Source organism: Cervus canadensis, chromosome 8 (assembly GCF_019320065.1).
Source record: "Cervus canadensis isolate Bull #8, Minnesota chromosome 8, ASM1932006v1, whole genome shotgun sequence".
Taxonomy (NCBI): Eukaryota; Metazoa; Chordata; class Mammalia; order Artiodactyla; family Cervidae; genus Cervus; species Cervus canadensis.
In genome coordinates, this window is record NC_057393.1 from 83,872,759 (window position 1) to 83,898,692 (window position 25,934).

Sequence of the window (25,934 nt, forward strand, 5' to 3'; positions counted from 1 at the left end):
TCACTCAGTTTGATTGCAGGAGTTCTAAGTGTTCATTAGAAGTCTCCGGAACTGGGCAGGAGGTGAGAAGTTTAAGGGAAAGAGGATTATAGGCCAAAGGAATCCAAAAACAGGTGTCGGGGGTGGCACTGATGGAGGAGTTCCCCGCAGCAGGCCCCCAAATTATTCTGGCTCTTGTGGCACGAAGACTAGAAAGTTCGTGTATTTATATAATAAGGAGCCAAGGCGCTACGCGTAGGGGGAAACCTCAGGTTTTACCGCTGTTTTTAAACACTAGCATCTAAGGAAATTTCAGTGAGGCACGAAGCTCATTAGCATGACTCACCTGGAAGTGGTAGCTCCTCCGATCAGCAACGGGATCTTTATAGCGAGTCTCTCCATTTCCTTAGCGACAAAGATCATTTCATCCAGGGACGGAGTGATGAGTCCTGACAGGCCAATTATATCTATTATTCCAAAAAAAGAAAAAAAGAACAATGAAAAGGAGGATGAGAGAAAAAGAGTAAAAGTATGAAGACTCCTTTTCAAAACTCTGTAATAAAGACCACAGGCCAGAAGATAAATTCCCAATTTTTATTAATAATTTTGAGACTTCTTTTCTAACTGGGGGTTTTCAATTTATTGTTTGCTTTTGGTAGTAAATATGATTTGCAACTTCAAGTTGCAATAATCTGCTTGCCACTGTTTTGGGAAAAGCCACGAGACTATTAGTTCATGATTTCCCAGATGGAATATGTCACAGTGTCAGAAGAAATATAAGAGCAAATACACACAGAGAAAAATAAAATCGAATACAAATTGTTCTAAGAAGCGTGTCCCCACACCCCTTCCTCGGAACTACGAAGGAGTCTCACAGTTACCTGTTCACCCCTTTAGCCCCCGTTATAAGCGGCAGTGACAGAGCCCTCCAGGCAGGAGAGGTCACTCGGGTCCGCATGTCCCGGTAGCCTCCCCGGGCTGGGGCACCGCCCTCGCCGGCGGACTCTGGGAGAGCATGCTTCGCTGAAACGCCCGGGAGCCCACGTGCACAATACCTGCTTTGTGGTCCAGAGCGGCTTTCAGTATCCTGTCACATGGAGTCATGACTCCCAAATCAATGACTCTGGGGTACAGAAACGAGATATGAGGTAAGTAACGAGATCCCATTAGTTATCAAAGAAGCCAAAGGAACATTTCTATTTAGCCATTAAAGACTGCTCTCATATAAACTGGAATCACACTGAGAAGCTCACCAAACATTGACAACCAACTCACTGGTGACTGCCATTGATTAGGAACTGACCATGGGCAGGGGCTTTTTTAAAGACCTTCGCTGACACAATCCACAGAGCATCTAATTCACCCGTTTAAGGTAGCTTTTGGTAGAGGACATTATTATCTAAGCTCTGGTAAAATATATATAACACGTAACGTGCCATTTTAACCGTTTTTAAGTGTACAGTTGACGGTCACTAGTTGGTCGCAATGTTGTGTAACCATCACTACTATTTAATTTCAAAACTCTTTCATTGCCCCAAACAGAAACTCTATAATCCCTCAGCAACAAGTAACCTTTACTCTGCCTTCTATCTCTATGAATTTGCCTTGTCTGGATATTTCTACAAGAGGAATCATACATCATTTGTCCTTCTGGGTCTGGCTTATTTCACTTAGCCTAACGTCTTTAGGGTTCCTCCCCCACTGTAGCCTATGTCAGAACTTCATTCCTTTTTAAGGCTGAATAATATTTCATTGTATGAATGTGCCAGATGTTTATTCATTCATCTGTCAATGGACACCTGGGATATTTCCACTATGCTAAGCCTTCTATATATAAACAATCTTGTTTAACCCTCACAGGAACTGTACATGGAAGCACGATCATGGGGCCTGTGTATTTTTTTCTGGGCGGGGCGGGGGGAGGTGTTTTCATATATTTATTTCATGTATTTATCCAAATATATACATTGGACTATTATAAATGGGATTATTGCATTAAACAATAACAATATTTTTATGATGTTTGATTCCTATTTTAAATTTGATTTTGAGGTAGGTTTTACCAAAGAATATGCTTTTTTTTTTTAAAGTCTTGAAAACATGAATTTTACATTTTTAATAAGGAATGGTCCAGAAAAGCATGTGCCCAGAAGTTAAGCATTTTGTCCACCCAGACAACTAACTAGTAGTGGTGCTGGGGTCTGAACCAGGATCTGACACGAAAACTCATCTTCTTAGCCATGGAGGCCAATAAAGACGTTAGAGAAATTCACTCCATAAATATCTACTGAACAGTATACCCTACGTGGAAGCCAACAGGAAGGATAAGGAAGAAGAGATCAGTTCCCATACATGAAAAGCTGATGAGAATGGAATCCCCCAGAAGTCAAAGGGGAGGGAGAACAAATGAGAAGACAGCTACCACAAGACATGAGCGAGACTCAAAGGAAGAGCAGACCACGGTGGGCACACGGGGAGAGGGGGACTGGGCAGAGGGGGCCTGGAGCGCGCTCAGACAGAGCGACTCCACGAAGCTGCAGCTCAGGGAGGAGACGGCATCCTGGATCTCAGAGAAAACGGGATTTTAGCCTTGGAACATGCTACATAAACTACTCCTGTGTTCTAGAGTTAGAGTACCAAGGATGTCCATCATTTTGACAATTTAATTTCATCATGCGCACTGGTTATAAAGATGTTTTAAAAATTACAGTGCACATTTTCCTTTGTTTCCTAATGTCAACAATTCTTAAATAACGAAACAGACAAAATGATTTTAAATTAAAAAAAAAAAAAGCAACACTTAAGGACCACCACCTGACATCACAGCAGCTGTTAACAGCGGGTGGTGAACACCAAGGGCAGGAAGGGGCGTTGCTCTCATTATATACCTGTTTATATGTAAGCTGGATTTTTTAGCTTGTTATCATATTAAATTTCTTTAAAGAAAATACACCAGCACATAGAGAATCCTCAGATGCGGACAATTTCAAATCAATGACGCGCTTCAGGGCACTAATCCATTAGACAACGTGCTGCAGGGGGTGATGACGGGGCGCGGCAGGCTGTAACGTCTGGACACCGTGAACTAGGGGCCTAGAGTATGACAAGCTCAACTTCCAACTTACTAGGCTATTTTAAGGAGTTTTGTTGGGAAACAGTCAAATATATCACTGCTTAGAGGAGCACTTTATAATGTTTTCCATTCTTAGAAAATAGTACTTATGGCCCTGGGATATAGGAAGGAGGCTACTCGCCACCAGCGTCAACCAATCTAGGACTGGGGTTGTCCTCAGTCACATCCTGGAGGAAGAAGGGGATCTGTTTCTGGGCACATGTGAGTTGAGAAACTGCTGGCAAGTTCTGAATTAGAATACAGTGTGATAAGTGCCAGGAAGGAGGCCTTTACAGTGTGCTGTGAGAGGCCATCTAACCTGGACAACAGTTTTTTAGAAGGATTCCGGGAGGGTAACATCAGCTGAATCTTGAGCAAGTATTAGCCAGGTGAAGGAAAGAAGAGGGCCATTCAGTAAAGACCAGTGCAACGGAAGTCTAGAATCATGAACAACTGGCGCTGGGGAACTCTGGCTGAAGGAAAGGATCTGAAGCCTGGGTCAATCCCATCCCTCCCTGCCGCCATCCTTCCCACCACCCCTCCCTATTTTCTCTCCCCTTTACTACAATTCCCTGCTTCCCCCACATGCCTCTACACCTCCCTTGGCTTTCTCTTGATTTCCCTTCTGCACTCTGAGCTATATCCCATGTCTGTAAGCCTCTTCTTATACACACTCTTTTATTTTGCCACATGAGAAATTAAAGAAAATAAAAATGAATGCTATGGAAATTTCAAAATTTTACAATCATCATTTTAAAGTGATTATAACAGAGCTGTAAACACAAGCGTTTAATTTGGGCTTCTAATTCGGACAAAAAGGTAAGCTGCACCAAATGCCTTAGCAAAGGCATCCAAAATTATTTAAGAATATATAAAATTTTGAAAATAAATCTTGTAATAGATAAAGCCTCTTTTACTCTCCAGAAAGAACTAAAAAGCAAAACTAAAAACTAATTTTTCTTAGAGTGCCTCACATCCATTAGGTGAAGTTAAAGGTGGCAGTCTTCTGATCCTGCAATTCACACCTATCACCACTAGATGGGAGTACTGTACCAGTTTGCAGTCCTAACCAAGACTTTCCAACCTGTGGTTAAGCCCTGTGTCAACAGATAAATGGATAAAGATGTGATATATGCATACAATGAAACCATTAAGAAGCCATAAGAAAGAAAGAAATCTTTCCACTGAAACAATGGATGGACCCTGAAGGCATATGCTGAGATAAGACAGACAGTGAAAGAAAAGTACTGTACGATATAGGCTTACAGGTGGCATCTAAAAAGCTGAATGCACGGAAACAGAGTAGAAGAGGTGCTGCTAGGGGCTGCAGGGGAAATGGGGAGATGCTGGTCAAGGGTACAAACTCCCAGCTGAAGATGACTAAGTTCTAGGGGTCTAATACACAGGACTCTGGACAGACTTAACAACACTGCATGCTATACTCGAGAGTGTTAAGAAAGTGTATCTTAAACATTCTGACCACAAATAAGAAACGGTAATTATGTGATGGGTTAGCTAACACTATGCGGTGATCATACCGCAACATAGAAGTGCATCAAAATCAACGTTTTATACCTCAAGCTCACACAATGCTGTAGGTCAGTTCTATTTCAATTAAGCTGCAAAACACACAAATGCAACAGTTGAATGCACCCAAATAATTGTCAAGAGAACCCGTAAGGTGCTAGGAAAAATTGGATTAGTGTGCCCTTGACTTAAATACACTCCTTTTCCTCACTTAGCTGAAAACTCTAGCATTATACAGTTTTAAAGTGTTCCCTTCTTAACTATATATTATTTACCCATCCTAGACAGTTATATTAAGAACCACTGATTAACACGAAAATACGTCTCATTATCTGTTTCACCAGATCTGTATTTTTAAAAGTACTGGATGTATGATATTTAAAATTTTGTTATTACATCCTATTTTTTCTTATCCAATTAAACAGTGTGCATTATGTTAAATGGGAAAAGTCTACATTTGTCTTTTTATATAATAATTATTAGAGTATTCTAAACTCAACTTTAATGTAATCAAATATCTGATCAAAATATGTTTAAATATTCTAAATTATTTCTAAAGAGGAATTAAACTGGAATATTAATATTAGACATTACAGTTAAAGTTGCTTAAAACTGGAACAAATACTGAAAGCTAAACTGACACAATACAGAATCCTGACTTTTGGATTCAAAAGCCCCGAGGAGGGCCTGCCACTTGCTAGCTGTGTAAAATGAGAAGTACAATAATTGAGGCAGGCAAAGCAGGATCGAAACCGCAAGAAGAAAAAAAGAATGAAGGACAGTAAAAAAGAAAAAGAAAGAAAGAAATTAGGAAAAAAATACAAAGGAAAAAAAAAGGAAAAATCAGTTATATAAAAGCAGCACTATATAAATTCTGAGGTGGTAAATAAATGTTAGGTATTAGTAAACTCTAATACCTAAGGTGGACATATCCCCAGATCTATTCAAATTCTCAAATCTGCAAATTCTATTGCATCATCCCCATTAAAAAATGTGCTTTTTCTGCCTAGACAGAACTATCACTTTGAGCCCTTTTTACTTCTTTTTTCCCCACAAAGAACTCTTAGCATTTCATGAGATTTACTGACCAGCGACAAAGAGCTGGGAATGAAAAAGTTGTATTACTAGATGGTTTGCCAGACTCACTCAACTAGCTGGGTGATTCACCCAGGCATTAGCCTGGAGCACAGATACAAAGTACACACAGTCACAGTATACATTTCACTGCACAAGGCCTGTCTCAGGGGCATCTGTCTACCACCTGACATCATAACATTAAACCCATCGGTGTTGACAGTCCATGTATTATGAGACACAAAACCCAAAGGGGGGTTTGACCCCAAAGAAAAAAGGTTTGCACATTCACTTATTTTTTTACAAAAAGAATAAAGTTTTATCAGAAGATGCTTCTCCAGTTGCCATTATTATGTGAGTGCTCAGTCATGTCTGACTCTTTGCAACCCCACAGGCGGTAGCCCACCAGGCTCCTCTGTTGATGGAATTCTGTAAGCAAGAATACTAGAGTGGGTTGCCATTTCCTACTCCAGGGAATCTTCCTGACCCAGGGATCGAACCCAGGTCTCTTGTGTCTCCTGTACTGGCGGGCAGATTCTTTACCACTATGTCACCTGGGAAGCCAGCAAAAAATAAGCGACCCTCCAGTGTACAAGCCAGAGGAGATGGGTGTGCTGGAGGAAAGCGTTTGGGTTTGATGAGTCGCTTTCACTGATGACATCGGGCTCCAGTAGCACCCTGGAGAAATGCCACAGTTCTCCCTGACCTCTTAAAATGCCTTTACTGGAAGAAGAAATATTACTGGTATGATTCTCTCAGCTACTTACTGATTTTTCATAATACAAAAGGATAAACACAGACAATGATATCTCAGGAATCGCTTTAGGGAGTTTGCCTACAAATTGCCTTTTTTCAATAGTTTTTGTCCTATTATCATCATTAAATATGTACCTGGCTTTTTAGCCTGAAAAACAGTAAAGTTCTTGAATAGAGAAAAGTCAACTAAATCCATCTGGGTGTCTCTGATACAATGCATGGTATGTAGTAGATGATCTATAAACATTTACTAGCTGAAATGAGTTTGAACTAATTGAGATGAATGCAAATAGAAATTAACAGCATAGGGTTTGAAAAGATGAGACAACAGCAGAAATGTCAAGAGATTTTAGGAAGCCAACACCTTGTCAAATATTTATTCCTCATCCAAATACTTATTCTATAGGTAAAAATTTTACTGTAACAACCTCCACTGTCTCTCTGGTACATTTATCTTTAAAAAAAATAATAAATGTATTCCAAGAACAATATTCCTTGTTTCTGGACCTAGAAGAGAATGTTCCGTCTTTTGATAGTGAACAGGCAGCCAAACAGAAGTGCCTGAGAAGACAGTCAGAGGAAGAAGGTGCCGCTGCCAATGCTCCTTCATCTCCAACCTCTCTTAGCTGCATTTAATTAACCTCGAACGCAGACATGGATGAACAGTTTGAAAGCAGGAAGGGGCTTAGAAGGTAATGGTTGTCTGACAATGGGAACTCTCTAACCCTAACCCCAAGGGGGCCCAGCTGCAGCTGTCTCTCCTCTCTACAAAGAAAACAGCACATGGAAGGAAGTCTATGCCTCAAAAGGACCGTTGGCTGGATATGGACCAGAGAAGACATTGGCTTTATCAGGCTTTTCATTACAAAGAATATGTTGAAATCTGAGCAAAACATGCTCTTACTGAGGGTCATGAGCTCTCACACAGAAATAAATTGGCGCTGAATAATTATTCAACTATAATGAGAGATGTAAGAAAGGGATTTTACTTGTACACAACATTCAAAAACTAGCTTCATCAATACTAAGAGTCATGCATGGTTCTATTCTAAGCAAAGGAAAAAGAACGGTCAAAGCCTTCTTATAAAACTCTCTTTAGCCAAGGTCTTAATAAGATCTTGGCTTTAAAATCTGGCAGCTTATTGAGAGTAAAAAGGAAATACGGCCATGGGGTGGGGCCCGATGTTTGAGCCTCTGGCCTGAAGTCAACTCCCCAGAAGCCTCTGGGTGGTTTGACCCTGCTTGAATACTCTTTTCTATTCTTTTTGTCCTTACTGAATGTACACCATTAAATAATTACTAAATTACTTCATTTGAAAAGGTATGCTTAATGCAGAAAATTCAAAAACATGTGAAGAAAAAGAAAAACAACCTCTAACATCCACAGTTCTACCCTGCCCTCCCCGCCCAAAAACAAATCACCTGTTAATGCTTTTACTTTAAATAAGAAAGGGGCTCAGGTAAGAAAGGTGGGTCCTAATTTACCTGAAATTATTGCAGCCAAGAACCACTCCAACTATGTTCTTGCCTATGTCGTGTACGTCACCTTTAACAGTAGCCAGCACGATGGTGCCATGGTAAGGGTCCTGGAGAGGAAGTCAAACAGCTCAGCATTGCTAGGGTCACCTGGTTCTCTGGAGCCAGACAGGTGTTGACACAGAAAGCAATTCAATACAACCAAGGCAACCCTCAAAGATGGACCCGGAACCCAAGCCTCATGCTCTGTGCAAAGAAGGCTGTAAGCCTCAGCAAACCCCAGGTGGTTCACTGAGGGGGCTTCAACCCAGATCATGTGCTTCATCATCTCAAAAAACAGTTTAAGTTCAAATACAAAACAGCCCCATCACTGAAGATCATATTTGTAACCCCCAAATCTATCTGATAAATGTTTAGTAAATGTGAGCAGTAAAAGGAGAGGGAGGCTCTGGTGAACTGCACGTGTCCCATCAGAGGGGGAAGGACTACAATAGCTCAGGGCAGGAGGGCTCAGATGATCTTCTCCAACACTGTTGTTCCATCATCATCTCCTCCCTCAAAAAAAGAAAAAGAAAGAAAAGAAAAAGACATGCAAGGCAACGGGGATTTTTAGAACACTACCGTCAGAGCCATGCACAAACACAGACAGATTTAAGAATTCAGAAACTTAGGGGCCAAAGCTGACTGAGCTTCACAGGGAGCTAAACAAGGTCAAAAGCTTAATGATTTGCTGCAGTGGCGCAGCCAACGAGAAGGGAACTGAATCCAGCAGTGGTGCCAAGAACATGACCGGCACATAGAGAATATTCAGGTAAGAGGTTTTCCAAAACCAAACAGTATCTCAAGGGCAGGGACCGATCTTTTTTAACTACAGAGTCAAGCACACTACCTGGCACGTGATAAGAGCTCTGTAAACAGTTGGTAGATGTTTGAATGAATGAACTGGTTTTGTCTTGAAATCACGGCTTTGTTTGGAAAATAATGTTTCTATTAAACATTTCATAAAGCCACGCTCTATAGAAAATCCCAGGGTATTCTGATACTTGGTAAAAAAAAGTTGTTTCACTTCTCTGCTTCATCTTCAATGACACAGTCAAGCCCAATGGCTTAGGTCCCTACCCCCCAGCCCCGTAAGAGTATCCAGAGCCAATTCCTCACAAGGTCCACAGGCCCCAACAAAATGACTTGCCTCATCTTCTATTTTGCCAGTAAGCACTTTGGTTTCTTCTCTCTCTTTCTCCATGAAGGGAATAAGGTGACCCACGGCCTTCTTCATGACCCGAGCTGACTTTATAACCTGAGTAAAATACACAGAGTCAGGCATCTTTACCAAAACACCTGGATGATTACACATGGCTGCTTGTGAAATTTTAGCACAAATTATCATGCATGTTTTGACCTCAGGTCAGCCACACTTGAGTCCATTTCTGACAGTGGGTGGGTGAGGAACGAGCTCACCAAGAGGAAAATTAATCAGTCAGGTACAGAAGAAGAAAAACAAGGCTGGAAATCAAATGTTGCAGTTTCTGTCCTCTGAACTTCTGCATGTTATTTTTCCTCCACCTAGAAGGTCCTCTTATCATTTCCTGAAGTTCTTCACATCCTCCAAGTGTCAAGCTTCTCCTCCAAAAGCCCCTCCTCAGCCTTCTCTTCTCAATCCCCAGTGTCACAGTTCACTTATAGTTAAGGCTTATGCAAAAGGAAAAAAGAGCCTTAAAGTCTATAGAATTAGAGAACAATTTTGTAAACATAAATTGGATAAGGGATTAATATCCAAAATATATAAAGAACTAATGCAACTTTATAACAAAACCCCAAATAATCTCATTTAAAAAATGAGCAGAAGAACTAAAAATTCTTCCAAAAAGGATATCAAAATGGCCAGTAGGCACATGAAAAGATGCTCAACATCACTAATCATCAGGGAAATACAAATCACACTAAGGTACCAGTTCACACATGATAGCTCAGAGCTCTCCTGATAGCTCAGTAGGTAAAGAATCTGGCTGCAATGCAGGAGACCCCAGTTCAATTCCTGGGTCGGGAAGATCTGCTAGAGAAGGGATAGGCTACCTACTCCAGTATTCTTGGGCTTCCCTGGTGGCTCAGCTGGTAAAGAATCTGCCCACAATGTGGGAGGACCTGGGTTCGATTCCTGGGTTGGGAAGATCCCCTAGAGAAGGGTAAGGCCACCCATTCCAGTATTCTGGCCTGAAGAATTCCAGGGACTGTATAGTCCATGGGGTCACAAAGAGTCGGACACAACTGAGCAACTTTCACTTTCATATGTTAGAATGGTCACCATCAAGAAAACAAAAACCAACAGGTGCTGGTGAGGATGTGGTGAAAAGGGAACTCTTATACACTGTTGGTGGGAACAGAAAACAATATGGAGGTTCTTTGAAAAATTAAAAATAAGTCTACCACATGATCAAGCAATTCCACTTCTCAGTATAAACTCACAGGAAATGAAAATAGGATTTCAAAAGGTTTATCACAGCATTATTTATAACAGCCAAGACATGGAACAACCCAAATGCCCATCAACAGATGAATGGATAAAAAAGATGTGGTATATATACAGAATGGAGTATCATTCAGCCATGGTAAGAGAGGATATCCGGCCATGTGCAAAAAAACACAGATGGATCTTGAGAACATTATACTAAGCAAGATAAATCAGAAAGAGAAAGACAAGTACTGGATGATCTCACTTATATGCAGAACCTAAAAAAAGTCAAACTAGAAAGAAAAAACAAAACAAAATAGTGAAACTGTGGTTACCATGGGATAGGGATGGGAGGATAAGTCTGATGATATTTAAGGGTACAAACTTGTAACAAGTAAATAAGCCACAGGGATCTAACACACAGTATAATGAATAGACAATAATGTACTATAATGATATAGTGTGATAAATATTATTTCAATGGCAATCATATTAAAATATGTATCACTGTATACCCCAAATTTACAAAATGTAATATGTCAAATTTGTTAAACAGACAAAAAAGAACAGAGACTTTCATAAAATTCATGAAATGTATGCTAAAATTCATCAGAAGCAGGATGACAAAACAGGGTATTTGTGCAGTCTCAAAGTTTCTCCCTACAAAAGAATTTACAGTGGAGAAACGTAGCAGACACTCTTAACAAAATGATCAGAGTTAACCTCACCAGGAATGAGACACAGCAACATGATGGGCCTCCTGATATGAGAAGGGCACAGCATTACTTTGTGTTATTCTTGCCAAAAAAGAGAAAACATCAGGAAAATTCAAACTGAGAGAGAGCCTATCATTTATCAAACTGTACAATACTCTTCAAAAGTCAAGGTCATAAGGAAAAACTCAGGAACTGTTCAAGATAAAAGCAGTGTGGGATTGTGGAACACAAAGAGAAGAGTAGCAGAAATGCTGGTGAAATGTGAATAAGGTCATTAGTTAACATGATTATATCAGTATTAGTTTCCTGGTTCTGATAACTACACCATGATCAGGTGAAAAGGTTAACATTAGGGGAATATGTTGAGGGCGATACATGATCACTTAAACAGCATCTGCAACTTGTCTGTAAGTCTAAAGTTTATTCAAACATAAGAAGTTAAAACAATAAGTTGACATCATGAAAAACAAAGGCTGTGGGACTGTCCCAGACTTGGGGAGACTAACGCAGGACAACTGAATGTTCCCTGAGTGTGGTGATGGTTTCACAGGTACAGACATGTTAAACTTATCAAACTGCATCCTTTAAACATGCGCATTTTACTGCATGTGAATTATAAAACAGTAAATCTATAAGAAAAGATAAATGCTATGAAGGAAAATGGGGAATAGACAATGAATAATTAAATATAGAATGAATTTAAAAAATCAATTATACTTTGATTTTAAAAAGTTAAAAAAAAAAAAGAACAGGGACTTTTCGTTTTTTGTATGCCTCACAGACCTGAACCCAGAAGTCTCAAAAAGTACCAATGTTAATCAATGTGGTCGGTAGCAACTGTAAATCAAAATAAGAGTAAGACTACTGGTTTTACTTGAAACAGTTAATGTATATCATTATTTAAAATGGTAATGATCTTTTCAAAATATTCATCCTTAAGGATGAACACTGGCTGGTCAAACCAAATCTTAACAAGATTAACTTTACAGTAATCGGGTTTTATTTTGATTTGGTGGTGGCGGGGGGAGACTTGTGCTGGGCTAAGAGGTGGTACAGAAGCCCAGAACATGAAGACTAATGCTGGGAATGTCCAGATGACCTCTAACTTCCACATCGCCCTAGATGGACTTTTCAGACTATGCCTAAAAGTGCATTCAGAGAAAGAATGAACAGAATCACACCTCAATGCCCCTGGGCTCTTATCAAAATTAAAACCAGAGAAACAGACTCAAATTTACTATTTATTAAAAGATAAAGGCTCTTTCCTTCAATTGTGAAACTTTTTCCCCACCACTTGCCAACCTGAGGTAGAAACATTTTTCCAGCTCCAAAAAGATCACCAACAATTTTCATGCCATTCATCAGCGGCCCTTCAATTATATTCAGAGGTCGGGGATATTTTTCCTGGTTTAACCTGGCTTCCTCAGTATCTTCAATAATATATTTTTCAATGCCCTACAGAAAAACAAAAAATTAGGGAAAATTCACAGGAAAAATTGGCTTAAGTTCAAACACCCAACAACAAATAAATAGTTAAGAGTGTGGGTTTTGGAATCAGACTGCATGGGTTCAAATCCTGGCTCTTATCACTAATTCAGACAACTTATTAAGCATCAGTTTCCTCATTTAATAATCATACAATACCAACCTCATATGGTTATTTTGAGAATTAAATGTGTAAAGTGATGGCTTTATTGACATAAAGCATTTTATTGATATAAAGTGAAAAATTAGTGACAGAAGGAGTACTAATAAGTTCAAATTCATAATAAAATACACTTTTTATCCTAGTGGTTTAACAGATTACATATAAACAAATATCTCCTGTGAAATCACTGTGTTTTCCCACTGTAATGTGACAGGGAGGACACAGCCTTCACTGATCAAGCCCTAAATCCTCCAGTGTCCCCAGGTCAAGGATCCAAAGAGGTGGGTGACTAGCTCCACAACCTGAAGTAGGTGAATCTCAAAAGTTCCAAGAAATCAAAAGTTAAATTCTAGAGACCAAAAAAACCCCCCCAGACACCTGAAATTTTCAGACTCAGGAATGAGGAAACTGAAGCCAAGAGATTATCTGTCTGGACTAAAACTCCAACCGCAACAGAAGAGCCAGAACTCATCTGTTGATCAGGTGACAGCCGCATGGTCTAGAATAGCACTCTCACCGTTGGCGCTACTGACAGTCTGCACTGAATCATTCTTTGTGGTGCAGGCCTCTCCTGTGCAATGTAGGATGTTTACCAGTATCCCTGGTCACTGGATGCCAGTAAAACCTCCCACTCCAGTCAGAACGACCAGAAACATCTCCAGATACTGCCAAATGTACTGGACATGGGGAAGGACGGAGGGCAAATCACTCAGAAGTAGTCCACGGGATCTCCTTTGGCAGCTGCTGCCAGCACCTCTCCTCCAGCCACGCCACCAGCCACCAGGACCAGCAACCAGCCTCCAGCCCACACTCACCTTCACAAGAGCGTGCTCAAGGCGTTCTTCAATAGGGCCATTCCTCCACTCATCACTCTGGATGACTTTCTTCCCTCCTTTGCCCTGAGTCTGGATTGAAATGTGAATAGAGAGATGGTACAACAGGTCACTCACTCAGCTACTTGGCAGAAAAAAACGATGTCTTATTCTTCTCTTATGTTTCAAGACCCTAGTAGAGTGTCAGCATGAATAAAATCTTTGGGAAATGCTTGCGGTAAGGAGAAAGGGAAATAGCAACCCACTCCAGTATTCTTGCCTGGAAAATCCCATGGACGAAGGAGCCTGGTAGGCTACAGTCCATGGAAATGCAAAGAGTTGGACATGACTGAGTGACTTCACTTCACTTCAAAGACAGAGGAAATGAGAAATCTTATAGGTTTTGAATTTTTATTTAAAAATTTTCTTCCTTCCAGTTTTATTGAAACATAATTGACATACAGTGATGTACAAATTTCAGGTGTACAGCATAAAGAGCTGATTTATGTACAAATGAAATGATTACTACAGTAAGTTTAATGTATATCCATCAGTATGAAAAAGCAAAAAGATAGGACACTGAAAGATGAACTCCCCAGGTCGGTAGGTGCCCAATATGCTACTGGGTATCAGTGAGAGGGTAACAGGCAGGAAGGCCAGGGGTCTCCAAATGGAGGAAAGAGGCTGCAAGTGCCAGACATTTTTATCTCTCTTAAGCGGCAGGAAGAAACAAATCAGCGATATGTTTTTCCTTCTCTATACAAATTTAAAAGGAGGTTTCTCTTAAAATGCTGTGTTGCCATGACACCTGGTCTCACCTGAAGCTAACTATTCTCAAACCTAGAGTTAACCAATACATTTCTTTTTCTTATGGAAATGTTGTCTTAAGCTATGTTAATATACCCCAGACTCTATCTTCAAGTTGGTTCCACCAAATGGCCTAACTTACTTACTCAGGTATTGTTCCGCTAATCTATGTAAATGAAACTATTTGTTGGTATTCTGCCCTTCTACAAGATTCAGGTCAATCGTTTTATGGCCAGGGATGAATTATCTGGTGCCATTCTAAATTTTATGACATTCCTTTCTTTTCATTAACAGACTGCGAGTGACTATATAACATACAGCTAAAGACTAGGAGGGGGGTACTCTTTTGCCCCCTTCTGCTGCCTATGTCAGAAGCTTTCTCTATCTCCTTTATACTTTAATAAAACTTTATTACACAAAAGCTCTGAGCGATCCAGCCTCGTCTCTGGCCACGGATTGAATTCGTCTCCTCTGGAGGCCAAGAATCCCGCGTCTTATCGTTCAGCAACAACCTTTCATCAGTGTTGAAATAACTCCAGAAAGAGTGAAGAGACGGAGTCAAAGCAAAAACAACATTCAGTTGTGGATATGACTGGTGATGGAAGTGAAGTCCAATGCTGTAAAGAGCAATATTGCATAGGAACCTGGAATGTTAGGTCCATGAATCAAGGCAAATTGGAAGTGGTCAAACAGGAGATGGCAAGAGTGAACACTGACATTTTAGTAATCAGTGAACTAAAATGGACTGGAATGGGTGAATTTAACTCAGATGAACACCCAGGACTGATATCCTATGAGATGACTGGTTGGATCTTCTTGCAGTACTGGGTGTTCATTGGAAGGACTGATGTTGAAGCTGAAACTCCAATACTTTAGCCACCTCATGCGAAGAGTTGACTCATTGGAAAAGACTCTAATGCTGGGAAAGATTGGGGGCAGGAGGAAAAGGGGACAACAGAGGATGAGATGGCTGGATGGCATCACCGACTCAATAGACATGGGTTTGGGTAGACTCTGGGAGTTGGTGATGGACAGGGAGGACTGATGTGCTGCGATTCATGGGGTCACAAAGAGTCGGACACGACTGAGCGACTGAACTAACTGACTCAGATGACCATTATATCTACTACTGCGGGCAGGAATCCCTTAGAAGAAATCGAACAGCCATCACAGTCAACAAAAGAGTCCAAAATGCAGTACTTGGATGCAATCTCAAAAGTGACAGAATGATCTCTGTTTGTTTCCAAGGCAAATCACTCACTATCCCAGTAATCCAAGTCTATGCCCTGACCAGCAATGCTGAAGAAGCTGAAGTTGAATGGTTCTATGAAGACATACAAGACCTTCTAGAACTGACACCCAAAAAAGATGTCCTTTTCATTATAGGGGGCTGGAATGCAAAAGTAGGAAGTCAAGAAGCACCTGGAGTAACAGGCAAATTTGGCCTTGGAGTACAGAATGAAGCAGGGCAAAGGCTAATAGAGTTCTGCCAAGAGAACGCACTGGTCATAGCAAACACCCTCTTCCAACAACACAAGAGAAGACTCTACACATGGACATTACCAGATGGTCAACATCGAAATTAGATTGGTTATATTCTCTGCAGCCAAAGATGGAGAAGCTCTATACAGTCAGGAAAATCCAGACCAGGAGCTGACTGTGGCTCAGATCATGAACTCCTTATTGCCGAATTCAGTCTTAAATTGAAGAAAGTAGGGAAAACCACTAGACCATTCAGGTATGACCTGTATCAAATCCCTTAGGATTATATAGTGGAAGTGACAAATAGATTCAACGGATTAGATCTGATAGACAAGAGTGCCTGAAGAACTATGGATGGAGGTTTGTGACACTGTACAGGAGGCAAGGATCAAGACCATCCCCAAGAAAAAGAAATGTAAAAAGGCAAAATGGTTGTCTGAGGAGGTGTTACAAATAGATGAGAAAATAAGAGAAGCAAAAGGCAAAGGAGAAAAGGAAAGATATACCCATTTGGATGCAGAGTTCCAAAGAATAGCAAGAAGAGATAAAAAAGCCTTCCTCAGTGATCACTATAAAGAAACAGAAGAAAACAAAAGAACGGGGAAAACTAGAGATCTCTTCAAGAAAATTAGAGATACCAAGGGAACATTTCATGCAAAGATGGGCTCAATGAAGGACAGAAATGCTATGGACCTAACAGAAGCAGAAGATTTGAAGAAGCAGTGGCAAGAATACACAAAAGAACTATACAGAAAAGATTTTCATGACCCAGATAATCATGGTGGTGTGATCACTCACCTAGAGCCAGACATCTTGGAATGTGAAGTAAGTGGGCCTTAGGAAGCATCACTACAAACAAAGCTGGTGGAAGTGATGGAATTGCAGTTGAGCTATTTCAAATCCTAAAAGATGATGCTGTGAAAGTGCCACACTCAATATGCCAGCAAATTTGGAAAACTCAGCAGTGGTCACAGGACTGGAAAAGGTCAGTTTTCTTTCCAATCCCAAAGAAAAGCAGTGCCAAAGAATGCTCAAACTACTGCACAATTGCACTTATCTCACACGCTTGCAAAGTAATGCTTAAGATTCTCCAAGCCAGGCTTCAATAGTACGTGAACTATGAACTTCCAGATGTTCAAGCTGGATTTAAAAAAAGGCAGAGGAACCACAGATCCAATTGCCAACATCCGTTGGATCATCAAAAAAGCAAGACAGTTCCAGAAAAATATCTATTTCTGCTTTGTTAACTACGCCAAAGCCTTTGACAGTATGGATCACAACAAACTGTGGAAAATTCTTAAAGAGATGGGAATACCAGACCGCCTTACCTACCTCCTGAGAAATCTGTATGCGGGTCAAGAACGAACAGTTAGAACTGGACATGGAACAACCGGCCAGTTCCAAATTGGGAAAGGAAGGTGTCAAGGCTGTATACTGTCACCCTGCTTATTTAACTTATACGCTTATTTAACTTATATGCAGAGTACATCATGAGAAATGCTGGACTGGATGAAGCACAAGCTGGAATCAGGACTGCTGGAAGAAACAAACATCAATAACCTCAGATATGCAGATGACACCATACTTATGGCACAAAGTGAAGAACTAAAGAGCCTCTTGATGAAAGTGAAAGAGAAGAATGAGAAAGTTGGCTTAAAACTCAACATTCAGAAAACTAAGATCATGGCATCTGGTCCCATCACTTCATGGCAAATAGATGTGGAAACAGTGGAAAGAGTAACAGACTTTATTTTTGGGGGGCTCCAAAGTCACTGCAGATGGTGACTGTGGCTCTGAAATTAAAAAAAACACTTGCTCCTTGGAAGAAAAGTTATGACCAACTTAGACAGCATATTAAAAAGCAGAGACATTACTTTGCCAACAAAGGTCTGTCTGCTCAAAGCTATGGTTTTTCCAGTAGTCCTGTATGGATGTGAGAGTTGGACTATAAAGAAAGCTGAGCGCTGAAGAATTGATGTTTTTGAGCTGTGGTGTTGGAGAAGTCTCTTTAGAGTCCCTTGGACTGCAAGGAGATCCAACCAGTCCATCCTAAAGGAGATCAGTCCTGGGTGTTCATTGGAAGGATTGATGTTGAAGCTGAAACTCCAATACTTTGTCCACCTGATATAAAGAATTGATTCATTTGAAAAGACCCTGATGCTGGGAAAGATTGAAGGTGGGAGGAGAAGGGGACGACAGAGGATTAGATGGCTGGATGGCATCACTGACTCGATGGACATGAGTTTGAGTAAACTCCAGGAGTTGGTGATGGACAGGGAGGCCTGGTGTGCTGCAGTCATGGGGTCACAAAGAGTCATATATGACTGCATGATTGAACTGATATCCATCATCTCATATAGGTACAAAATAAAATAGAAAAAAACACTTTTTTTCTTGTGATGAGAACTCCTGAGTTATTCTAATATCCGTCATATATATTATACACCAGTGTCAATGATATTTATCAGATTATACATTACATCCCTAGTAATTATGCATCTTATGAGAAATTCCCTTCATCCAATTTTCCCCTCCTGTTACCCCCTGCCTCTGGTAACTACAAATCTGATCTCTTTTCCTATGAGTTTTTTTTTTTTTTTTTAAGCATAATCAACCTATAATTTTAGTTCCTGACACACAGTATAGTGATTCAGTATTTCTATAATTATAAAATAATCCTCACTAGGATTTGAATGTTCAGTAGAGAGACAGAGTGAAAATTCATTTTTTTTTTCCTTTCCTTCTTTCCTAAAAGATAGCATCTTGGGACCAACGATTTCCAGGACAGTAAGAAAAGCTAAACCTCATATCTGATGAGCTTTTAAAGTTCTCACATAGGACCATCATACCCAGATATGTGAAGAGTCTGTAACAAAGGCAAGTCAGAAATAGTCTTAGAGGTGGGCACACTGTGAGGAACAAGACACAGACCGCGCTCTCAAGGGCTTTGCCGTATCATAAGGCAGACAGAAATTCACAGAGAAAGGTAAGCTACAAGAGAAAGCCTGTGCCAAGCGCTGATGAGAAGATGACACAGACAGGGCTCGGAATTTTGAGGACAGAGTGAGCATCACAAACTGGAGTGTTGAAGAGGGACTTTGAAGATGCCGACAGATTCAGCAAAGGGACAAAATCGTGATGATCCTCGGATGGAAGGTGAATTGCACATCTGTTTCCTCCATCTCAACTGACGTCACTCATTGCCCAAATCTGAAATCTAAGTATCACTCTTGACTCTCCATCCAGTCTTTGCATTCAGTTAATTACCTAGCTCTAACAATTACACCACCTGAATATTTCTCTGTACTCTGCTTCCACTTTCATATTCCAAGCATCTAACTGGTACCTGCAGCCCAACATCAGCCTGGTCCCCAGTGTGTCCTCCACACTGTAGCCAGAGGGGCCTTTCCAAAAAGCAAAGCTGATCAAACTGCCCCCACGGGAAGATTCACTGTAAGCTCTCTACTGCTCTCCGAATGTCGTATTGACTCCTTTTCATGCTGGACAATGTCCTGAACCAATTTTCTCCCAGCTTCATGTTCTGCCATTCCTGAAGAACTCAGCCCGCCTTGAACATCTCAGTTCCTTATGCTCTCATCTCTCTCATCCCTGGCCCTTTCTTCACATCCATGCATCCAGCAATCTTTTATTTAGCACCTACCAGAAGGCAAGGCCCCAGCTAGTTGCAGACACCCCTCCTCTGGCAGAGGATACCAGTACTGTACCCCAACCCCAAACTTTAGCCTGGCTAACTCCTGTTGAGCTCTCAGGTGCCCCCAACCCATCACTTCTGGGAGGCTTTCCTAACCACCTCTGCCTTTGGGTTCCGTGTCCTTCCTAAGCAGTCTACAGCATCCTGTACATGCCTCATCACAGCATCTGCCCACCACCCTGATGACAAACGCCTCCGCATACTTGTGCACGTCTCATTACACTGCAGGGTCTACAGGGGCATGCCTCTCTTATTAGTTAGATCCTCTAAGTTCAGAAAGCACCAAGCAGAAAACAAAACTTGGGTAACTATTAGCTGAATGATTTAAAGCCAAATGAGAACCCATTTCCCAGAGCAATGTTTGTGTAGGATAGTAGAGGCCAAGCCACAGAGTGCTAGGAATCCACGCCATGGAGTTTGGAGTTAACCTTCCAGGCAACTGTGGCAAGGGTGGAGGTGGGGAATGACAAATTCTGAAGCTTCAGAGTAACATTCCAAGTAGTATTTTTTTGCAGAGGGAGTGAGACACACGGCTTGCGGGATCTTAGTTCCCCAACCAGGGATTGAACCCTGGTCCTTTGCACTGAAAGTGCCAAACCCTAACCACTGGACCACCAGGGAATTCCCACCAAAGTAGTATTTTTAAGGGAACCCTAGAAAGGGGAGAATGTTTTAATAGTTCACGATGAAAGCCTCAACTACAGTGGTAGGAACAGGAAGAGAAGGAAAGGACAAACATAAAAGTATTAATGGACAGCATGGAAGAAGAAAAGGAAGGGACTGGGAGGCGCTTCAGGATTGAGGGCTGGGGTGGTAACGGATGACACTCTCACACGTCAAGAGACTAATGCCGCTATCATATGATGAAAAACCTTAAAGAAGATGGCAATTTAAAATTTTTTTTCAGTATTATTTATAATAGAAAAAGACACAGAAACAATCTATGTGTTCATCAGTGAATGAACGTATAAAAAAAGTGTGATATACTATATATATAACGGAATATTATTCAGCCACACAAAAAAGGAAATCCTGCCATTTGAAACAGCATGGGTGGACCCTGAGGGCAACATGCTAAGTGAAATAAGTCAGACAGAAAGACAAATACCGTATGATCTCACTTACATTTGGAATCTAAAAACAGAAACAAATGTGGTGATGGATGTTAACCAGACTTACTGTGATGAGCATTCCACAATATATACTGATATCAAATTATTATGCTATACATCTAACACTAATATATGCTGATCATATCTCAGTTTTTAGATTTAAAAACTATAAACTTCATAGATTATATACTCTGACATTTATTTAACAGAAAATACAAAACTAGAGCAGTGTGACACTCCCCACCACCCAAAAAAGAGTCCTTCTAAAGCTCACATTCTCATCACTTAATTTAAGTAAATATCATTTGTCCTGTTAACCACACAATCAGGCAATTCCTGCCTGTGGGATGGAGTCTGGTAAGTAAAAACAGGGCAGAGTGTTCCAAACACTCTTGGAGAAAAGGCCCGGTGTGTTCACAGAAAAACCGTCGTGTGCCACACAAAAGGGGCAGGGGGGGCAATGCTGTGTGTCTGTGAACAGTGGGAAGCAAGGATGCAGTGTGTGTGAGGATTTCTCACCGTGTACAGACCTTCATTACCAAACCTGATAAATGATAGACGTGCTTCAGAAAATCAATATTCTAAATGGTACCATTTAAGAGGAGCTATTTCAGAAGCACGACCCGGCACACTGAGTCCATCTGCTTTCCAACTAGCTATTCGGCAGGACGCGCTCCTGATTCAAACGTAAGTTTCTGCAGCCTCACACACTGAGCAGCCCGACACCAGACACGTGGAGAAAGGTCATCAAATAGGAAGTTTCCAAGCACAACGGCTGCTCAACCACTCAACTGGCTGCTCCTTCAGCTACTTCTACTGCTCAAGAGTAGCTCCCGATTAGCAATGTGCCTCATGAGGACATGTGTTTTATTTCTGATATCAAACTGGACCAGCATCAAGGGAGGAAATTGCTCAAGCGAAAACCAAAGGGGAGTGTGAGCACCCACTGGCAAGGAGAAAACCAAGGCCAGATAAGGAACAGAGAGGACCTTTTTTCTAGAAAAGCATCAAGAACACTTACATCTGATAAACCCATCATCTGTTGAAGATTCTAAGCTGAAAATGCACTTACATACATAACCCTCCAAACATCATAGCTTAGCCCCTCACCTACCTTACATGTGCTCAGAACACTGACATTAGCCTATTATTTCAGCAAAATCATCTAACACTAAGCTTTTTTTTTTTTTAATATAATAAAATGTTGACTATCTCATGTGATTTATTGAATACTGTCCCAAGAGTAAAAACAGAATGGCAGTGTGGGTCCAGAGTGGTTGTCAGGGGTTGTTTCCCTCATCATGGCGGCTGAACAGAAGCTGCGGTTCGCTGCCTTTGTACAGCATCATGAGAGAGGATGGTACTGCATATTGCCTGCCTAGGGAAAGACCAAAATTCAAAGTACAGTTTCTACTGAATGCTTACTGCTTGCATATCATCATAAGTTGGGGACATGTGTATTCTCACAATCCAAGGTCATTCAAGAGCCATCACACCCAGAGATTGTCCCTGTTAACACCCAAACAGTACTGCTCAATGAACAAACTCCACATGAGTTACATGGTCATGTTACCTGGAACTTCTTCTTACCCAAGATAATTTAGTCACCACAGGTCAGCCTACCCCATACCGAGGGTATTATTTTTCAATAAAGCCCATTAGAGTTTAGGAAGGTCAGAGATGAGACTCTTTCTACCCTTTTCAACAACAGTACTGAATAATCTATCAGATGAAACTTGAGTGTAGACCTTATTATTTCACAACGAAAAGAGAGAATCATTCTCTCATAAAGAAAAAAATTCCTCAACCCTTATTTGCCTCACCATATTACTGCTTTTCATGCTCTGTTTGCAAAAGGTGTGCCCTGAGGAATGGTTAAAGAGCTGGCGACTCCTGGCAGTGATGAAAGCATACTTGTTTTGGTTATTAATTCCTTAACAGCAACAGAAGTCACCCTGAATGTCGACAGTTAACCTACTTGACAGATGGGGTCAGTGGCTTGTAATAAGTCCTGTGGTTACATAAACAGGGAGGCAATTTTTTATATGATGGATTGATGAAGCCTTGAAATTGCTATGAAGATTTTCCCTCTTACTCTTCAGCTGTCCCTTAGGAGCAAAACCTCTTGGCAGTTTAGCAAGATATAAAGAAACAAAAACTTATAAACAAATACTGGAAGTGAATGTAGACCGAAAAGAATGACTGCTATAAAATACAAAACCAACAAAATCTTAAATGAGAATAGTCTCACAAATAAGGAGCCCTATCTCTCCTAAGTGAGAGCTGACTCATCTGGACAGTGGAGAAGAAGATGAGAAAGCGCATCACTTTATGGGTTAACTAAGAATGCTTGAGTAGAAGCTATGATGCCCCTCTGGTCTTCAGTAGAACCCCGTTCTTAGTTGGCAATTAATGAACAATCTCCTGCCAAGTGGAAGGCAGGCTAAGAAAAAAAGCTGGATATTGTTTCATACTTGTATCCTGGTGTCCAGAGAAATGGCTCAGCACTTTGTCTATCTGAGTAGACCCAATCATGGAAATAGGGAAGGAAATCTAGCCACTGTTTCTTATGCAATGAACTGAGAAGAAGAACTTGTTTACATTTTCAACAGTCAAGATCCGAACTTGTTTACATTTTCAACAGTCAAGATCCAGGACATTCTGTCCTGCGTCCATGTAAGAAATTATAAACGTCCTAAGGAACTGAGAGGAGGGTCATGTGCTCACTGGCACTGAGTCTGAACTCATCTTTGGTGAGTGAACCTAAGGCTAACATAGGTGGTTTCAGAAATCAAAATCTTGCCATCTGTGACATGGACAAATCAAGGATGCAATTAACCCTAAGCTGTCCTATCCTTTTTCCAGAACATTTTAGTACTCTGCAAAGGAACAGGAAAAGTCAGCAGTTCTGCCAAAGTTAAATTCATATTTTAACCTAGAGAACATTAACCCGGGTGGCAACATACACAAAGGCATTCTGCCACTTTCCTGGCATGCTCTGTAAGAAAAATGTCTTCCTTTGCCATCGCTTTCTGAAATAAATTATAAAGTAAGTTTTCTCGAAAAAAGATTTCATCTTTCCTTAAACTGAGTTCCAGAAAGCAACACCCATGATAGATACTTAATATACCTAGGACCGCCCAATACATAATAAATGGAAACAAGAAACTGATTTTTGGATAAACTATAATTATTCTTATGTCTATAGATTAAAAGTGTGCAGACCTCTAGCCTTGAACTGTATGTAGACTTGGACTAGATCCTAACAAACAGGTATATATAAAAATGTAAAGATATAACAATGGGTACCAGGTAACCACATGGCCACACAAGAAAATCCAAAAGAGTCAATTCATAGTATGAGATAGAAAAGTACATAATAAAATGAAAAGATTCTCCCAGTATACTGATAAACAAACAGGTTACCAAAAAAGCATCAAGAAAAATTCGATTTTTATAAAAATGTACATGACTATGTGTGTGCAAGTACACATGTGTGAACATACTTATTAGCACATTTTATTTCAGAAAAATAAAACCAAAATCATGAATAGAAGGCTATAATAAAACCTTAACAGTGGTTAATGACAGGTAGTAGGATTATGAATAATTTCTATTTCTTCTTCTGCTTACCCTTATTTTATAAATTTTTAAAAATTAATATGTGTTACTTCATATGAGAAAAATAAATTTTACATTTCAAAATAAACTTACAGAAATACAAATTAAGAGTACTGAAACAGATATTTAAGGCTTGTTTCTCCTTCCTCGCCCTAATGAAAATACCTTCTCTGGAACTCTCTGTATAAACCTTCAGTGATCCAAAGACATGGTGGTATCCTTTCTTCCATTCTACAATGAAGGACTAGTAACTGTATGTTAAGACAGATTCAAAGAAAAAAAGGAAAAGCCAACCGTCAGAACCTCTCTCCCTACCTGGGCGTAGCGTAAGAGCTTCTCGGTGGCCTCAGGGTCTCTGTTCCAGATGAGGTCCTCACAGAGCTGGAGAAGCTCCTTCTGGATGTCATCATATACAGGAAGGCTTCCAGCATTCACTATTCCCATGTCCATACCAAACTAAGGGCAATAAAAAGAAAAATAAGGATTTCCAGTGATACTCTAAACCAGGGATCAGTGACTCTTTCTGTGAAGGACCAGATAAAAACAATACCGTAGGTCACTGCCTCTGTCACAACCACTCAACTCAGCATAAAAGCAGTCATAGACAGAATGCAAGTGAGAGTGAGTGGATTTGTTCTAATAAAGCTTTATTCACAGAGAAACGGCAGCAGACCAGGTTAGCTTGTGGGCCACGGTCTGCAAACGCTGGCCCTCAGGAAAGGCTGGTGTCCAAGGCAAACAGGGCCCCCCACTCTACCTTGATTGCATGGTACAGGAAGACCCCGTGCATCGCCTCCCGAATGGCCTCCATCCCTCGGAAGGAGAAGGACAAGTTGGACAGACCACCACTGACTTTGGCTCCAGGCAGCGTTTCCTGGAAAAAATTTAAATATGAAAGGATTTCCCTAGTTTGCCAAAAGCAGCAATCCTGTTCCTTAAGCTTTTTAAAGTAAGAATAGAAAGTAAAAAAATATATAAAGTCCAAAGTAATTCAGAGCTTCTTGTACCTAGACACAGACCACAACTTGCATATCAGGGAGACACGAAAGCAGTGCTTCATTGTTTTTCCTACTATAACCTCCCTAAGGGAAAAGAAAAACTTCTGCTTTATCTCTGTGTACTTCTGCAGCAACCGTGCTGTGGCTACAACACATGGTGAGTGTGACATAAAGTAATAGGGACTTCCCTGGTGGTCCAGGGGTTAAAACGCTGAGCTTCCACTGCAGGAGGCAGGGGTTCAACCCCTGGTTGGGGAACTAAGATCCCGCATGGTGCAGCTAAATACATATATATACACACACACATCTGTTGGATAAATAACAGAAAAAGAAACAGTGACAGATAACAAAAGGAAAACCAGAGGGACAAACAGAGAGAAGTTGGTTATTCACGGAAAGCATGAGCTACGAGAAGGCTTCTATAGCCTAAACGAACAAACTCCCTAGTTCGCTATAAACTTGACTAATTTTAAAAGGACAAAAGGAAATTGAGGTCCCCACCACACCTTATGACATATGAAGCATTAGTTCACATGTAAAACAGGAATTCTTAATCCCTGTTAGGTAGGGTACAAACTAGTTCAAGCATTTTGGGAGCGAGAGCTGCCTTTATCTACTACTGGACCCAACCCTTCCACTTCTGGATATATGCT

The 25,934-nt window shown here is 40.7% G+C and overlaps 1 protein-coding gene across 4 annotated transcripts in view; it reads right to left on the bottom strand.

Annotated features, from left to right (window-relative positions):
- The window catches only part of MTR (5-methyltetrahydrofolate-homocysteine methyltransferase), a 125,257-nt gene that overhangs the window by 31,321 nt on the left and 68,002 nt on the right, over nucleotides 1-25,934 (bottom strand). For all 4 annotated transcript variants that reach the window (XM_043477017.1, XM_043477016.1, XM_043477015.1 and 1 more), the window contains 8 exons: nucleotides 25,041-25,157; nucleotides 24,599-24,739; nucleotides 13,553-13,642; nucleotides 12,392-12,544; nucleotides 9,114-9,221; nucleotides 7,934-8,034; nucleotides 1,035-1,102; nucleotides 326-446 (listed from right to left, as the gene is read on the bottom strand). In XM_043477017.1, the coding sequence (XP_043332952.1) occupies nucleotides 326-446; nucleotides 1,035-1,102; nucleotides 7,934-8,034; nucleotides 9,114-9,221; nucleotides 12,392-12,544; nucleotides 13,553-13,642; nucleotides 24,599-24,739; nucleotides 25,041-25,157 (899 nt within the window). The remainder of the gene's footprint in view (nucleotides 1-325; nucleotides 447-1,034; nucleotides 1,103-7,933; nucleotides 8,035-9,113; nucleotides 9,222-12,391; nucleotides 12,545-13,552; nucleotides 13,643-24,598; nucleotides 24,740-25,040; nucleotides 25,158-25,934) is intronic.